This window comes from Battus philenor, unplaced genomic scaffold, assembly GCF_028537555.1.
Source record: "Battus philenor isolate CCGP_79_NKW_IND1 unplaced genomic scaffold, ilBatPhil1.0.hap1 SCAF_23, whole genome shotgun sequence".
Taxonomy (NCBI): Eukaryota; Metazoa; Arthropoda; class Insecta; order Lepidoptera; family Papilionidae; genus Battus; species Battus philenor.
The window spans coordinates 12870602-12888495 of NW_027181686.1; the positions used below are offsets into that span (position 1 = coordinate 12870602).

Genomic DNA, 17894 nt, shown 5'->3' on the forward strand with positions numbered 1-17894 from the left:
TCATCTGCGTGTGATCCCGGGCTCTTGTTTTATCAATCTTCATTTCAACGGGTAACATACTTATTGAAGGCTACAAGCCAGAGGTAGCCTAGGCGACATCTGTTGCCAAACAGGTGTAACCGCGGTGAAGTGGTTTGAGTAAACCCCAAGAGATGGCGCTACGTGCCCGGTTAGCTAGTTTTGTGCTTGTTACTGATAAATCTCCGCACCGCGTGAATTAAGTTGATATAAATTGTTAATGAAATTTTAAAATCGTGGATGTGATACAAAAGCATTAGTTGAAACGCTGGGTGAAATTTGATGTAAAAAATAGTTTTCTTTTCTCCATTTTCTAGGATTTCAATCGGAACGGACAACGCTGCACTGCTGCTATTTTATGTAATAGAATTGTGTTTTGAATGACAGTGTCAAGTGCGTGAGCAGCGCCGCGGCAGGCGGGGAGGTCCGCAAGGGAATGAAAGGCCGCGGGTCAACTTTCAAATTTGTCTTTAATCAATAATTTAAAGCTTACAGGAGACATTTTTCATAAACACAGACGGGCGGCCCGCGCGGGGCACTCCCCCGCGGGCGCACCGCATGCGGCGACACCTGCGCTGGGAGTGGGTTCGGAGGTGGGAGTGGGGGGCGGGGTAGGGTGGTGACGCCGCACGTCGCGACTCAACAACAAAGGAATGTAAAAATGCTCCTCAACAAGTCAAAAATATTTTCTCGAGCTCAGAGAACAGTTTACAGTAGACGGTTAAAGTAAATGCACGCGCCCCGCGACACCGCGCGCGGCTGCGGCGGCGTTCCCGCGCAGAGAAACAGGTTTTTTCTTAAATGTCCATCTCCCTCTCAGTAAAGTCTGTAGAGACGATAGTGTTCCATTCAATCACCGCAATGCTTTCCTCTCGTTCCAGAATCGACGCAGCGAACTGCGTGCTCACAACCGACTTGACTCGAGTAATTTTGTCAACAAAAACATTTGGCTCCGATTCGAGCCCGCGCTGCCACGAGGTATGCCCGATACCTTCGCTTCATCATTCCCTGCGAGCAATATTCCCTGCGAGCGCGCAGCGCCGCGCGGCTGCGGGGGGGAAACTAATCCGAAGCACGCGGCGCCACCGCGCGGACAGGGGGCGGCGCGCTCGCAAAACTCCACAGAGTGTATTCTGTCGCTGTGTGTACATTGAATTTGTTTAGAGTACAGTGGCTCGGGGTTCGGGGTACGCCGAGGCCCCGCGCCTGTTTGTGGACGAATGTCAGGCTCGGGGCAGCTCCCCGGTCGCCAGGAAGGGTACGTGCGCGCGCGCCCCGCGGCGCCCGCCCCGCGCAGTGTGTCAGCGGCGGCGCGGGGCCGCGGGCGCGGGGCTGCGGGCGGAGCGGGGCTGCGCGGGCAGCTAGTTGCGTACGGGCTGCGCCGAGTGCGCGTGCGCGGCGGGCGCATGGTGCGGCGCGTGGTGACGCTCCAGCTCCTCGAGCGAGAGCGCGTTGGGCACGTGCACGGAGGGCAGCTTGCCGGCCGAGGCGCGCGCCAGCAGTTCGGGCGAAAACCAGCGCGCCAGCTGGTTGTCGCCGCCGCCGGAGCCGCCGCCGCCCATCTCTGTGCCAGCCATCACAGGTCAGTCATTAACCGTCAATTGGAAAACAACAACAACGCGCAAGCAACGTTCAATCGTTACCAAGTAAGTCAGACGTGAGAAAGTAGAATTGATTGTGTCTTTGACGACCACTTGGATTGGTTACGGGATGCGCATGCGATGTGCGGGACGTGCATGCGGTGTGCTTTACCGTTGAGGCTGCGGTGGTGCGAGTGCATGAGCAGCTGCTGCAGCGTGCTGCCGCCGCCCGAGGCGCGTGCGCCGCTCATGCCCCCCATGCCCGCTATACCGCCCACGTTGTTGTAGTGGTGCTGCAAAAGAGAACATGCAGTGAGAGCCAGCTCCGGCCGCGGGACGGGCTTCATATACATCGTTATGAGTTTACGAGGAGCAATCCAAAGACACGGCAGAGTCCATAGTTGATGATCCTCCACGACATTTTTATACCAAACTCTCTCTTTCGATCTTTCATTGTGTAGATAATCTTATCTCTCTCTTCTCTTCTCAGCCCACAGACGATGGGCAGACAAGATGCCCACAGACAGATCTATGGAGAATATATCATTATCGCTACGCTTGACAGGGTTGGTGATCGCAACGTGACGTTATGGTACGCGGAGGACGCTGCCGCCCATCCTCTGGAAACCCATTTGTGTGCAGTGACAATCCTATATAGTTAATCCTTAGTCCTGTACTGTCCCTGGGCGCTGTCTACTATCAGAATTTTATCAACAATAAACAAATTACTGAAGTACTAAATAGTATCGTGTCCCCGTAGTGGGAACGGTCTGGGTCAGTAAAAATCGTAATGGGTGAGCTCAATCAGAATCTAGTTAATGACTAAATAATTTAAACCAGTTGGAGGCGCGCCGGGGGTGACCTGGCGGGAGGTGGTGGAAGATACTGTGGGGAGGGTCCAACCTGGTGCTGGCCGCCGTAGTGCTGCTGGAAGTCGGGCGCGGGCTGCACGAAGCCGACGGACGGCGGCGCTCCGCTCTGGTTGCCCTGCGCGCGCACAGTTTTGGTCATAACACATAACATTTAAATTTTTTCACAAGACGGAGTAAAGGAGGCCGGGGGGGCGTTTCCGTGGTGGTAGCGCAGCACCCGAGCGACCGTAATAAGCCGCAGGAAAGAACTTGGTACTATAAATACAAAAGACTTTACAAAACGCCCCGCGGGACACGCGCCCGTGGTGCGAGAGTGTTCTCTATCACGGCCCACAGGACTGGGCCACTAGACGATGCCTTCAGAGTGGCAGCGGTGTTAGCTGTAAACCGCTCGTACCTTGACGATGGGTCGGCCCTGCGGCATCTTGAGCGGCTGCGACCACTGCTGCTGCTGCTGCTGCTGCTTGGGGCTGGGTGCCTCCGCCTCCTTGTCCGCTGTCATCTTACGCAGCACCTGGATACACAGCCATATTTCATATCTATGGACTCACCTCCAGCTAACATTAGCGACGCCAGCTCCGGTACAACATTACCACCGTTGCTAATTGGAGCCTTGGCGACTACAATTCACGGAGACATCTCCGGCATGCACCCGTGCGCACCGTCTGCGCTTTTTAAGAACATAAATACCATATGGAGTTGCGCCAATGGCCCTGTGGATTTGTTTTGAAAAATGTTGTCATGTACCCCGAGTCTAAATGAAAAGTCTTAGGTGCAAGGGGACCATTAAGCTGCGATGAGCTGTACAAAAAGCGACAGCACGTACCGATGTGGGAGTAAAGGAGATGGGCGTGGGCTGCTTGTGGTGCTGCATCTCGTGGCGGCGGCGGTAATTCTCGCGCTGCTCCTCCAGCTTCTTCTTGATGAGCGCGCCCTGCATGATGGATTGGGTGTGCGCGGCCAGCTCGCGCGGCGACGGGATGCGCGCCGGCACGCCTGCGTGTGCACCAATTGTTGAAAACGAGTACATTTATATTTTGCGAGCATCGACCGCAGCGCTGGCAGTGTTCAGGTGCGCTGCCTGGTGGCGCCAGAGGGCACGGTCGGTGATAATTACTTGTCACACATCGAGAACAGTTCGTACGAAATACATGGTGGGAGTGCAATGGAGTAGTGATAGTGATGGTGGTGGTGGTGGTGGTGGTGGTGGTGTCGTACCTGTGTGGTGAACAGCGAGCGCGCCGGGGCTGGCGGCCATGGCGGGCGACGCACAGAACGCTGCGTCCGGACACAAACCGCACAAGTCACGATTATCAATGCAACTTAGCTTACAACTAGAGGCACGCGGGCGGGCAAGGTGCGACGCCTGCTATTTATGCAAACCATTGCGAGCACAACACGCGGCAATGTCAATGGAAGTCTGATGAAGAATGAGGGCGTACAGGAAACCGCTGAATAGCTGAATGTAACGAGCACCGACGATGATTACAAATAGTACTGACCAGCTCAGGGACTATATATATATATATGTGTGTATATAAACTGGATGGAGATGGTGGTACTTACCGGGATGCGGCAGCGGCGACAGCCTTAGCGGCTGGTGGTGCGGCAGCACAAGGTGCGGCGCGCTCACGGAGCTGCCCCCCGGCCCTATGCCGCCAATGGGCCCTGCGCCCGGCAGCGGCGACCCGCCCATCTGTTGCTGAACACATGTTACCTTAGATCTGACTAACTCACAAAGCCTTGCTCACACTGTCCGTTTCTAAATAGTAAGACTACGCGCGCGCGCATACACGTGCCGGGACCTCGGCCGCGAGGAGAGAAGCTTCACAACTGTGACGCTAGTCGGCCGGTGTCCACGACAAGCGCTTTTCTGAATTGTGCTGTCGGGAGCGCGTACCTGTCTCTGCTGCTGATACAGGCGCAAGATGGTGAGCAGCAGCTCGCGATGGCGGCTCTGCAGGCCTGGATTGCCTAGCTGCTGCATCAGATGCTGCACTGTAATCTCCCCCGCCTTCAGACCTGTGACAGTGAGAGGTCATTAAAAAGTGTACAGTCGGTCAGACTTCCAGATCAAATCTCAATTATGCGTAAATGTCAGAGTGTAGCTTGAACACGTGCTAGTTGTCCACGCGCGTGGCCGCCGCACGCCAGTACGCTCAGTCGCAGGAGCTCTGATGCACCATGTTCCCCCGCCTCCCGGAGAAACAGAGTTACTAGAGTCAGTTAAAAGTGAATTGAACCTTTTGGTGCACTCATGCCGAGAGATGGTGTTGTTTCGTTCGTGCGCCAGTTACAGAGTTGGCAAAAGCCACGAATATCGTACCGTGTATGATAGCCTGCGCCTCGGGCCGCTGCAGCAGCTCGCGGTCGGCAGGCGAGGGCGCGGGCTGCGCGCCAAGCTCCACGCCCTGCTGCTGCTGTTGTTGCTGTTGCTGCTGCTGCCTCTGCGGGCACAGGGTGCAGTTGAGTGCGAACATTCAACTTTCAAATAAGCTTCAATAAACAAGGACACGCTGCTGTCACCTGCTGCACGTGGAGGAGCTTGTAAAGGAGCTCCTGCGGGATTTGCTGCTGCTGTTGCTGCTGCTGCTGCAATTTTTGTTGTTGCTGCTGCTGCTGCTGCTGTTCCATGCTCTTGTTTAGCATCTGCAAGCAAATATCATTACAATTTCAGTCATAGGTCGTCCACTGTCGGAGATAGGTCTTCCCCATAGATTACCACTTCTCAATCCGCTCAGCTATATGGGTTACTTGTATGCGGATGCCCTCATTCCTCCGATTTGATCTTTAAAAGGAACCCGAGCCCGGGGGCTCCATGGCTTCCCAAGCGAGTGCGAGCTTGTAACGGGGCCCAGAATGAGAGGCCAACTGGAGGATGAGAGGAAAACTGAATTTTGCACATTTGAAGAGCCTGTTGCTAGTATACAAGAGATGTGAGGCGCAACCTGCAGTAGGCTCATGGGCTGCGGCTGCTGGTGCTGGTGCTGGTGCTGGTGCGCGGGCGGGTAGTGCTGCTGCGGGGCGCGCGGCTCGGCCGCCACGGCGTGCCCGCCCGACACCTGCGCCAGCTGCGGGACAATTCAATTGTCAGTTAATCTAAAGAAACCACACTGTGCTTCGGCACGCCAGAAGACTATTAGAGACGATATCATCTTAAAAAAAGTTATATTCTTCACAGGTCGGAGTGCATGTTTAATTAAATTGCACAATATATATTAGATCTTGGAATAACGTGTGTAACTTATTGTGTTGGCTTATTCACACGGTTGAATTTATAACGTACACATCTGAATATTGTTAAATTTTATTAAAAAGAGCAACTGTTGCTTTTCTGGCCTGCTCTTCTATGCTGATCAGCGTTCCCAGCCGCTGGCAGCTAACTGCTTATGTTAAAATAATCGACCATTCAAAGGCATGTTTGAGTAAAGTAATCAATCGTGCGAACTGGGGAGCTAAGCGATTTCTACGCTAAAGGAACAGACGGCGTCTAGTGACGCCGCCATTTATTTAGACCTTGAGCCACAAAAGTTTCCCAATTAAATAAGTAAAATAAATAAACAAAAATATTATGGAGCAAAACGATTGAGGATTTCGGTACGAGAAACCTATCGTTCCCCGTCCAAGTTTCCGTCAGTGCTACCGGGCAAGGGGCGAGTCAATACAATTGTGCATAGTTACGAGGCGCTTGAAGGCGCTGAGGTCGTGGTCGGACACGTTGTGGTGCGGCGCGGACTGGTGCGGCCGCAGCCGCGCCTCCAACTCCTCCAGGCTCTGCATTTTACCCGCGCCGCCCACGCCGCTCCCCATCATACCCACGCCGCTACCCACGCCGCCGCCCACGCTGCCGCCGCCCACCACGCCGGGACCATCTCCTAGGAAAATTCCGTATTGTGAACAATGCGATGGACTTTTCGATGTTTTAATGTGCCTGTTATTTATATTGACAAAAGATGGCCTCCTTTTGTGCTATCTGAAAATTATTTTTAATAATTCGACTAATTACAGCGCCCAACACGTTGAAACAGCGACTTTGTGTGCAGTGTGCGTATGACCATTTGTAACGATAGACACCAAAACGCTCGAAGAACCATTCAAGCCACAAATGTTGAAAAAAATAAAGTCCAGAGCAAGGACGAGACGACGGTGTCTTCGTTCGAATAATGCTGCCGCGGGACCAACGTGAAACCTTTCAAATCAAAATTCATACAATAGCAACCCCGTTATTAGTATCAACGTATTAATTATATCATTCGGCGCTAGATGGCGCAAAGGTAGTGAGGCCAGATCAAAAGATGGCGACGTGTCTGATAGCTGACAAAGCGATCCGTTCGTGTGAACTCTTTCCGAGGGAGCTGCAGCGGCCCGCAAGGCTCTCCGGCTTCGTTCAATAGAAAAAAGGGTACGGCCCCCTGTCGCTAGGCATCGGCGCGTGGCCGACGAATGAACGAACAGTACTACCGACGCACTGCTAATAATTATGATATTAAAATTTAATGTTCCATTTAATTTGTTTTTAATTTCCTGTGGTGCCGAGACCCGTGTTTTTTTTATATTGTAGGTGTCCTGTGTGTGTGTGTGTGTGTGTCTGAGACATTTGTAACCGCGAGTGGTATTAGAGCATAGAAGTTTTACAATAACCTCCTAATGGGACCCACCTCTCGGTTTCTGGTTGGAGCGGAACATAAGGTCGAGGAGTGAGAAGGGCTGGTGCGGCTGCGGGGGTGGTGCTCCGGGTGCTCCGGGCGCTGCGGACGGGAACGCGCGCGTCGACTCCGCGCCGCTGGGCTCGCGCGTGCTGTCAGAGTCTGGTGGGAAACGTACGGTACAGCGCGGGAACGAGCTGCTCCGCGCAACTGCACGGAGTAGTATAGTGCGACTCTTGTCAAAGTGATCAACAAGAGAAATACTCAGCTGCTGCTGCGGACTCTTCGCGGATCAGCAACCTCTGGTAGCGCTCGATTTTATCTTAACCTATTTCACATTGCCGCAAAGCACATCAATTGTCTGCAGAAATATTTTAATGATCAGTTTTCGAGCGCTCCACTAATAAATTTTACTCCTGGCTATGTTACACGACTCTTGCCTCGCACTCCCGCGACCGGAGGCACCAACTTCATTCATTCACTAACTTGGTTCATTATATATTTTTATTAATTTTTATCGCAAGTCGACAAGCGTTTGTAATATTTTACGTAGTTAGTAGTTTATCAGTAGTGCGAGCTTGTGCGTGTATTTACGTATGAGAGAGAGAGAGAGAGGGAGGGAGGGAGAGTGCGTGGTCTCGTGCGAGTGCGCGTACCGTCGAGCACGTGGTGCAGCATGGCGTCGTAGTGCGGGGCGTCGGGGCTCTCGCGCCGGAACCACTGGCTGAAGCGGCTGCCGCCCTCGGAACCGCCCACGCCGTTCTGCGGTCACAAGTGTCTTTAATTATTTTGAAATTGTACGAAACCCTGTACATTAACAACAAACATTAATTTAAGTACATTCAAAGTTTGCGGCACCCGTAAGCACGTACCTACAAAATAATAGACACTAAAAGTTATTCCGATTGGAACACAAATGTAGACACAGGAGTGTGATTAGAGTTCAAAGAGTTCAATGTTGCCAGCTTGCGTTAAGCAGCGTGAAGCAGTTATTTAGACATCCAGCGTCTCATTGCCAACTATTAACAGCAATGTTTGTAAGGACTTGCCGTGAGCACGTCGGGGATAGAGTCGAACTTCAGAAACTCGTCCAGGTTGAAGTCGGGCTGGTCGGGCGGCAGCGGCGGCTGCGCGGGCTCGCTCTCCGGCGCGGGCTCCTCCTGCAGACGCGAGACTTGGTCACGTTACGTGTTAGCGCAGCTCGCATGTCAACAGTTTACTTTTTATTGCATTCCACGTGTGTAAGAAAACAATGTGTCGTCGAGAGTTCAACTTATACTGACGGGTGCAGCGGCGGGCTCCTCCTGCGCGGCGGCCGGGCTCGCCTCTGTCTCGGCGTCGGGGCGCCGCGCGGCACCGCCGCCGCCGCCGCCACCGCTCCACTTCTGAACACAACATGTGATAAGTTTAATAAATGTATAGAATGTAAAGAACGTAGGAAGACGAAATGTTTGGCTGAACCCCACGTCCAACAGTGGACGGCTTACGGCTGAAACTATGACGACGAATGCCACGACATCGGCTCACTCCCGCCCAGACTGTACGTGGTGACATTTGTCGGGCGCACCGCTCGTAACTTATTGTTATCAATTAAATTTCAATGCGCATCAAACCAATGAACACGTCCCCTATGGCGCAACAATTTTTAATGTGACGATATAGTTTGAACAATACAATAATAATATGTCACACATAATATAAATATGTCACAGTTATTGCATTCCAGACTTTTGTGTACAATTTGAAAATATGCAATGATAAGTCTGTAGGCGCTCTTCTCTTCACGTTCAGGAACTGTCATCATCTCTGGTGCGGGCATCCGCCGCCGGAGACTGGTCACCCGCAGCGGTGCGCATTCGTTGTCTCGCGTGAAGCTTAATCAACGCCAAGGCCTTGAGGCCCAGCATCAGAGTAATCAGAGTACAGACGTTGACACATGAATGTGCGGCCGCGCGCGGGTACCTCTGTCTCCTTGCCGGAGGCGCTGCCGTTCTTCTTGGGCGGGTCGTCGAAGCCGCGCAGCTCGATGGTCTCCAACTGGGAGGTGGGCCCGCCGCTGAACCTGCACATCAACATCGCACTCAAAATCCAAAACAAGTACATCATAATAAAACAATATCAAATTCGATCCTTTTTAATATGAGCCCAATTCGTGTGAGCTTTGTCATTTGAATCGGGACAACACGCGTCCCAAACAAACTGATCGCAGTGCTGCAAGCTATTCACTTGAGTAATGTAAGCTATACAAGTGTTTCGGTCATCTTTTAGTGGGTATTTATGTGTAATACGTGCATTTCAAAAAGAGTAAAGAGACCAGTTGGTTTCGTCACATTTTTGTGATCGCGAGGCAGCGCACGTCGTCACACGCGCGCGAGGGTCCGCGTCGCGCGGTCAACTCACCATTCAGGCTCGTCCTCCTTGTCGTAGCGGCGCGAGTACCGGCCGCCTGCGCGCCTGCCCTCCTCTCGACCTCGGCCCTCTTCCCTGGGGGCACGTAGTATTGCGTGTTAGTATTTTAGAACACCTTACCTGTAGGTTAGTTTATGAAGCGAATTGATTGCAATATCGCTGCTGCATGTGCGCACGCGCTCGCAACCGCCGCGACGGTGCAGTTCACGAGTGTAAATATTACCGCTGGTCGGATGTAAACTTCGTTATATTTTCATGTCTACGACCGGCTTCCATTGCCGTAGAAAGCTCCCGATGAAACACCGCCGCGGTTGATACAGTACCGAGCCCACTGAAGAATTTTAACAGACGAGGGTGAAGGGAATTCCTGATGAGAAAAAAGGTGTGTCGGCGCCGTACCTGTCGCGCGGCTTGTCTGCGGAGAAGCGGTCGTCGCGTTCGCGCTCGCGCTTCAGCTCCGCGAACGAGTCGCGCCCGAACGCGCGCCGCTCGAACCTGCAACCAACCGCGCACACCTCACGCTCGCCGCCGCGCACGCGCATGTCAGCGGTGCGTGTGCGTGTGCATGTCAACTGAAGTGCGCACGCGCACAAGCGCACGCACACACGCACACTAACACACACACCTCTATGTATATTTAGACAATTGTACATTGAAACATTTGTCTGGGTTCCCGCTGTATTGTTGTCATAATTCGATCATTTCTCCCACCAGCAAAAGATCAGAGCTTTTGTCTGGTCATAGCAGCGCATGCAAACGTCTGCGGCAACTGAGCGGAAGGGTCCGTTGGTACTTTGTCATCATATAAGCTTGGGAGGCCAATGAACTTTTAGTTCGTTTTGACGAAGGTTCCGCGCAGTTCCATTCGGGTCCGAATGAATATCGCATCGTCCGGAGGGTTGGGATGAGAAACCTGTGGCGTTTGAATTTAAAGCTAAAGTGTGTGATGTGAGGTGTGTGATGTGTGATGTGAGGTGTGAGCTCACCGGTCGCCGGCGGCGCGGTCGCGCGGGCGGTAGGCGTCGCGGAACTCCGCCTCGTCCCAGGCGCCCGCCTCCCGCACCATGATGCGGCCCGACCCGATGCGCCGCCCGGCTGCAGCGCCGCGCGACACCGGCAACGGTTAACATTTCATTAGGCCTATTTATAGTCTATTGACGACTTTTCATACGAGGTCTCCCTCTTTTCATCCAAATTCTTTGTACACTCGTTTATCGATTTGAACAAGAACATCCTTGGAAACAATACGCAAATAGTAACATTTCGTGAATTTACAATAAACTGTAACTCTGTATAGCAAGAGTTTCTACAAATGATAGGCACTCTCGAAATAAAAATGATACCGATGGGCACGAGCGACCTGCGCTAGAGTCCGGGCACGAGGCACCGCGCGCTCCGCTTCTAAAAGATTAGTGTAAGGGAACGCACGCGCTGTTGCATTCAACCTGTTGCAACGGGAAGCAGTGTGGGCAGTGTCATACAATGGCGTGCCGTGACTCGCGGCGCGCATCACCTGGCCTGCCCGCGGTGCTGTGGGGCGGGCGGGCGCGCGCGCGCAACTGTACGCAGGCGCGACCCGCGGGCCCAGGTGCAGGGTTTCGGGGTCAGCCTCGGCAGCGACGTACCTTGCTCGGCAGTCTTGGCGGGTGCGTGCGGGGCGTGCGCGGCGTGCGGCGAGTCGGGGCGCGCGTGCGGGGCGGGCGCGCCGCAGCCCGAGGTGAAGGAGCGGCGCTGCGGCGACAGCACGATGCCGCTGCCCTCACTCTCGCGCCGCACGCGCTCGCGCGGGTCCGCCGAGCGTCGCTCGCGGGCGCCGCCCCCGCCGCCACCGGCGCCGCCGCCGCCGCCCGCATTCTGTGAGAGAACCGTCGTTCGGGTCATTGCAAACGATCAAAGTGCAAATTAATTAACAGCTCACTTCTTATATTATGACATTAAGGATCTCATTCAGACCGTCGTATATTACAATTACTTACAATGTATACAAAACACGAGCAGCGATAAGGAACAGGGAAACTACGCTACAAAAGGACAGCCCGACTGCGCCCGAAAGTTTTTGGCGACTGACGTGGGGCTGGTGTATCTTCAGAGCCTTATTTCAAGTTGAGGAATGTCAATGCGGGAGTAGTCGAGTGTTGTAATTCAAAATAGAACATAACGGACAAAATCTTCGGCGCACGCGCACCATTAGCAGAATAAAATAAAAAGTTTCCGGACCGCGCAACCGAATCGCGGAGGGTATCCAAAGCACCTCACCTTATGGTTTTCGTTGGGGGCGTCCCCCTTGGCCCCCCGATCGTCTTCGTTGGGCGAATCCGATCGTTTCTTGAGTACTCTGCAAATGAAGCGCACGTTACAATCACTTTTATTTTTAGTCGATTACCGACGACGGTGTAGGTAGATGGTGCTTACATTTATTTTTCTGTTCGCGTGTTCGCGGCTTGCCCAAGTGTTTAGGAACGAGCTTATTGAACAGAGGCGTGTGAGGAGGCAAAGCAAAGGGACGAGTGGGAGATTTCAACTGTTGAAAACGTATGATTCGTTTTGTTCAGGGCTGCCCGCGCGTTCCGGGCGCGCCAACTTCGCTCATTGCATTAATCGCCCTTAAAGTTGTGGAGGGCAAACCGCTGCTTTGCCGACAAAACGGGCAGACTACGTCATCGTGGGTGTCGGAAGACGCTGGATGCAGGCTGTTTCCAGATGCTGCTGTTGAAAATCTATAGTTCACCTATAGATTTTCAACAGCAGCCTGTCAGCATCAGTCTATGTGAAGCGGTGGACGTCGTGCGGCAAAGTAATGTTGGCAAAGGCGACTCACAGCGAGAGCGCGTCGTTGCCCTTGAAGGCGTTCTCGAGATTGATCTTGACGAGCGGCGAGTGCCGCAGGCGCAGCAGCGTGTCGCGCGAGTACACCAGCGGCCGCCGCGCCGGGCCCAGCGCCAGCACGGCCGGGTCGCCCGCGCCGCCGCCCGCCGCCGCCACCGCAGCCCCTGCGCCGCCCGCAGCCCCCGCTGCGCACGTCTCCTCACCTGCACACGCGCATGCACCGTACACTAGCGCGCCACGCTCGGCCCCGCCTACCCGCGGACCCGCGGGCCGGCGGAGCGTCCGCTGCGGACTTACGAGCTTCTTGCGTAGTTTGGACTGTCTCAAATCTTGTAAAGGTAACTACCTAAAACTTTTTGCGCATTAATCATGTGTGCAAAATACGCAGAAGCGTTTAAATTACATTGACTTGGATGAATTTCTTAAAGTTATGTGGGTAGACATATACATCTTACGAAAAATAATGAGATGATCCCTGATTTGGAACAAGACCCACTCGGGCCTGTCGCAACGCGGCGGGCGCGAGTCCATCGCAAGCTTGGAATGTTCCCCTCGAAATAAAAAAGGACGTCGGGTGTAGTGTCGTCCGGCGAGCGGGAACACCCGTCTTACGAAGGACTGTTCGGTAATGTTGGACGTGTGAGAGCGGCCCTGTTATAACTAAGCGAGCACACCTCATCGCACTACAATTCATATGCATTATATATTTGTCACGGTTGCAACAACTGCAGCGGGTAGACGCGGAGGTGCTTTTCAAATGCACCGGCGCAATGCCGGCGGCCTTGTCGCCGCTACGATTTGCTAACCAACTGACATTTAGACAATAACACGAGAACAAGAGTAATGAAAAATAAAATAACGCAGAGATCATGCTCCCGCGACACCGCCGGTGACCATTGCGGCACCGCGATCTGCACGCTGCCACTTACGCCACGACACCCGCTTGACGCGCTTGGTGGGCGGGCCGGCGCGCACTTTGGGCGGCAAGTGCGTGGGGATGGCGCGCAGCGCGTTGCGATAGCGCAGCACGAACGCGTGCATCGCACACTTGAGCGGGCACGCGCGCCGCTCCGCGTCCGCCGCGGCCGCGCCCCCCGCCGCCGCCGCCGCCGCTGCCTTGTGCCGGCGCGCGCGCCCGCTCGCGCGCCGCCCGCGCCGCCGTCCTTTCTTGCCGACCTCGCCGGCGGCCTCCTTGCTGACCATCTCGCGGATATACCGACTCGCGTTGCACCGACCCCGACACCAAGTTAAATGTACTAAACTAATTTATATCTATACACCGACTAAACTAAACATAAACGAAAATCAATAGAAGCTAATAAAAGTAGACGTATGTTCGCAAAGTGCACGGGCACAACGCACTGCAGCACTGCGAGCACGAGACGCGCGGTGAGGAGCTCACGTCGACAGACTGACCGCGCCGCGCCCGCCCGCGACTACCCGCGACCACGCGCAACTACCCGCGTCTCGCGATATCCGCTGCGGCCGAAAGCTTTGCCTACCGCCAACAGCGTCGCGACCCGCGACCATGTCCATTGCTTCCTTTACGACTTTTTGTATTCAGCTGAAGCGTTTGTTCGGATAACCCGGGGGCGTCACTTGTACTTGTATTACTCTTGTGCCGCACAGGAGCCAACGACAAGTCCGATACATACAGTCGAGTTGCGGCGGTCAGCGCTGCACCGTTCGTCGCATTCTGTCGCGAGCGGTGCGCTGGCTGCGACCGTGCGCGTGGGTTCGTGTTCGCGAGCGACAGGTACGTACGCAATATTTGGTACTTTTTCCATTTGTAGGTAAATCTATAAATACCGTAAGCGTAAACAAATTACATGAGCTAGTGTAATTCGTGGCCCCTGGACCCTTTTAGGTCCGGTTCCAGAGACCACCATTCCTGTCATGCTCATCGAAGAGCTGCGAACGCGCTGTCCTGTTTGGTATCGAGCAAACATTCGACAAGATAGCCCAAGCCTTCCTGCCGAATCGCTCATACGAACACCGAGAAGACGACATCAGTCCAAGACACGCAGTATCCACCGTAAGCCCTAACAAAAGCTTACGCACTTCATTCCTTACAATCTCCCCCAAAACACACGCACATAAACCATGCCAATTATTTGAAAGTAATAAACTGTCCCTTTTGTGCCGACCCATCTTTTGGACGAGTTCGATCAAATAATTTAAAGTAATTTTCGTCTCCGAGCTCCTCTAAACAAAAGATATTTGCACAGCCGGGCACCATGCCCACTTCATCTTGAGCGAGTTCTACCCCCCCTCCACCTTTACAAAACTTTTTTAAGACGTGCCGCTTCGCCCGGATGCCGACCGGTGTATAATATCAACGTAAATTCCATCTACACAGAGACCTCAAATACCACACCTTTCAGGAATTCCTTCAAGGGTGTGCAAAGGAATACTTTGAGAAGGCCTCGTCGCCTGAATCCTCTCACAGTGAGCACCGCTTGTTATTATTAAGCACTGGTCCAGAGACGCGCCAGCCCTCCTCCGGGGGCAGCGCAACCCGTGCATCGCACTAGTTCCAGCTCGAACACTCGATGATGCTGCGGACGTTACCACTGCAAGCACACCTGTGACGTCACACTAAAGTCCACCCGCAGTGCGCTGCTCCAAGGCCAAGCGCCACACCCAGCGAATGTCCACTTGTATCCCGGAGAGGCAATGATGCATCTCACTTTTGCTCGGAGCCGTTCTTAACGTTAACGCTCGTACATCACACCGGACAGATCTCACTCAGAACATGGGGCATCTGTTGGGGCAGTCTCACGCGCCGCACCCTCTCCGGCCGAGGCGGAGTCGCGCGGCAATTAATTGTTGACCTTATCATCGATGAAGCTAACCAAGGCTGAGACACAGTACGGGACTCGCATCGACTCGCCCGGCAGAGCTTACAATACAACAGCCGATAGACGGTTATCTTTCTATCGACCTGAACCTGCGGCTGTGTTGCAGTGAAAGCACACGGTGCTAGTGGCGACGGATGCTACAGTTATTCGATTGCGAAAGTAAAGGTCAAACGGGAGCGCGGTGCCGGAGCCCGTGGTGCACGCAGCTGCGATGTCAGTCGCATTCATTAAAACGAATGTATTGAAAGCCGCGGTCCGCGCCGCCCGTGTCCGAGCGCGAGGGCCGAGCGGCACAATGGCCGCCGGCCTTGGGCCGCCCCGCCGCTGCAGCCCGCGACGCCCGGGGCTGTGCTAAAGCGCTCCGCATAATACATTTTATCTCCTCCATTCAAAAAGACTCCCAGTTCATTCCATGCAAATTTCATTATTAACCACCTCAGCTCAATAACAATCTTCACTCGCTTCACACACATACTCTTACAAATAGTTGTAGCGTACAGTCAGACATCTAACATTTTTCACCAGTTATATTTGACAGGAAAATTTTACAACCGCATCAGTTAAAGTAAATATAGCTCTTCCTCTTTATTCAGGAACCTAATTGTTAAGTAGCATGTATTGGTAAGCACAAATGAGTCAGTCATCACTGTAACAAGGATTGCCATGTCAACTAGTGATTCGCATCTAGTTTTATAAAAAGAAATTCCAAAGTGTGGGCCAGCAAAGAGAAATGAGGTTTTGAGTATTCATCAAAACTGATAAGAAAGTCAAGAGCCAGAAAACTTATCAAAAGATTGAAGCATTGCATTTGAGAAGTGACATTTTTAACATTTACATAATATTAAATACACCAATGTATTATTTCTAATGATTTAAATTAGGCCAATTAACTTTCTGCTATTGCTCTCAATACTATTTTATATACTTTATTATTTAGAAGGAATCATTTTTTTAATATTTTAATCTACTATTTTGATTTCCATCACAAAAGACCACAGCATTTTTTCACATTTGGTTTACTATGATTCACAGATTATGTAAACAATTTTTGAAAGATCAGCAGGCACACCTCACTTTCAATAACATAATAAATAAAAATGAACAAAGTATCCTACCTCCAATAATAAAGTTGCTTTCTCTTTATAGGTCATAACCCAGGGATGCATATATATCTGTGATCATCTAACAGTTCCACAACTACCAACTAACAGTGTAGAAAGAACTGCATAAATGTAAAGCACAAACAAACAGTGCTCCAGTGCAGGCTATGGCTTATGCATATTAATTGAGGTATAGCAACTCAGAGGCTTTCTAATATCACATACATACTTGCTGTAACTCTGATGTAAACAAGAACAATTTCACATTAGCCCTAATACACTCAACAGGAAAGATGACAAGAGTCACTTGGAACCTATTCCATTGTTTCATTTCTATACCATCTTTTTTTTTCAAACTCTTCAATTTATCAAATAAATGATCACAATATTGTGTAAGTGCCTTAAATTTTTATAATTGCACAGTACACAAATGTCATAACATCAAAATCATTATTTGCTCAACTTTAATACTCAAACATCGATCTAATTAGATTATTATCACTATATATGCTCCTGTATAGAACAAGCGATGAGTTCAGAATGGATTACGTTAACATAGTATTTGTTTGTTGTTAATTTGATTGCGAACACAAACACGCAATCTGCGCTCATGCGTCGTGCTGCGGCTCTGGCGCGGTTGCGGTTGTCCGCGCTGCTATCCGTGTCATCCGCCACCGTCCAAATGGACACAAACATGAATCCTCTTCTTTATAAATCTAGACAGTGCGATGTCAACTTCATAAACAAACAAAATACGAAACGAGCTCACGAAACGAAACGTTGGCCGCACGGACGAATCGCGGTGCTCACCTGGTTTGGTGGAGCCATTCTTTAGGCCTTCGTCGGTCGGTTTCTCTTTCAGCGAGGACAACAAGCTGGCAGCTGACATAGCTTGCGAATCTTCAACACAATTTTTCAGTCTTCTTTCAATATATTAACTCTGCTATAATTCTAAAATACCTGAACAATATTTACAAAAGAGCTCAGGAAATTATGCTATCACCTAAATATTGTTTATATCACAGACTTTTCGTTTTTCACTAAACAATACGGATCAAAACGTCCACGCACGAAAATACTATCAATATTTACAACTCTACATATAATAAACTTATTTACACATTAAAAACTAACGTTTATCAGCTAAATTTAACAAATATGCTCTAGCGGTCACAATATACTCATAACTAAAACAATTTATCAGCTTTCGATGCAAAAATATATAAAACGTCCGCCATATGCCTTTTGAGACCTGTATAATGAGGGTAAGTTATATAAACAGCATCTATTGAAACATGACCAGTGTACAATCGTGTTTTCAATCCCGCCGGTTAATATCCAGTTGCCATTGTTTAGTTTTTTTTACATAAACGGCGTTATATTCCTTTGTGAGTGTTTGTCATAAAGTATAGTAAGAGATTGGGTTAATGTCATCTTTTTGCTTATACATAATTTAATTATATTTATAAAACTTTGCAATCTCTTCATTATCGCATTTTAATTAAAGATCGCGTTGATAAATTAAATTTCCTTCATGCATGTAAAAATAATTACCTAATTTTGAAATAGTTTAGAAGGAAAG

The 17894-nt window shown here is 51.4% G+C and overlaps 1 protein-coding gene across 3 annotated transcripts; it reads right to left on the bottom strand.

Annotated features, from left to right (window-relative positions):
* Nucleotides 1-476: 476 nt before the first annotated feature.
* Nucleotides 477-17567, bottom strand: LOC137923934 (eukaryotic translation initiation factor 4E transporter-like). Of its 3 annotated transcripts, none has more exons than XM_068767186.1 (23): nt 17123-17567; nt 12344-12554; nt 11782-11860; nt 11151-11379; nt 10512-10620; nt 9925-10020; nt 9517-9600; nt 9079-9178; nt 8400-8501; nt 8166-8276; nt 7773-7878; nt 7129-7278; nt 6152-6345; nt 5419-5541; nt 4997-5119; nt 4797-4917; nt 4371-4492; nt 4037-4172; nt 3297-3466; nt 2868-2984; nt 2502-2585; nt 1771-1891; nt 477-1582 (listed from the first exon to the last, which is right to left on the bottom strand). In XM_068767186.1, the coding sequence occupies exons 1-23, from the start codon at nt 17199-17201 to the stop codon at nt 1380-1382; spliced, it is 2970 nt and encodes a 989-aa protein (XP_068623287.1). In that variant the 5' UTR covers nt 17202-17567; the 3' UTR covers nt 477-1379. The 3 variants fall into 3 exon arrangements, with proteins under 3 accessions (XP_068623287.1, XP_068623286.1, XP_068623285.1); XM_068767185.1 differs by lacking the exon at nt 17123-17567 and adding an exon at nt 13281-13745 and having other exon boundaries at nt 4037-4166; XM_068767184.1 differs by lacking the exon at nt 17123-17567 and adding an exon at nt 13281-13745.
* Nucleotides 17568-17894: the final 327 nt, after the last annotated feature.

Coding starts and splice junctions, on each gene's coding strand:
- LOC137923934 (XM_068767184.1), bottom strand. CDS start 13,554: ATGGTCAGCAAGGAGGCCGCCGGCGAGGTCGGCAAGAAAGGACGGCGG. Junction 6,346..7,128: donor CTCCAACCAGAAACCGAGAG/GTGGGTCCCATT, acceptor GAATTTTCCTAG/GAGATGGTCCCGGCGTGGTG. Junction 1,583..1,770: donor GCACCACCGCAGCCTCAACG/GTAAAGCACACC, acceptor TGGCTGGCACAG/AGATGGGCGGCGGCGGCTCC.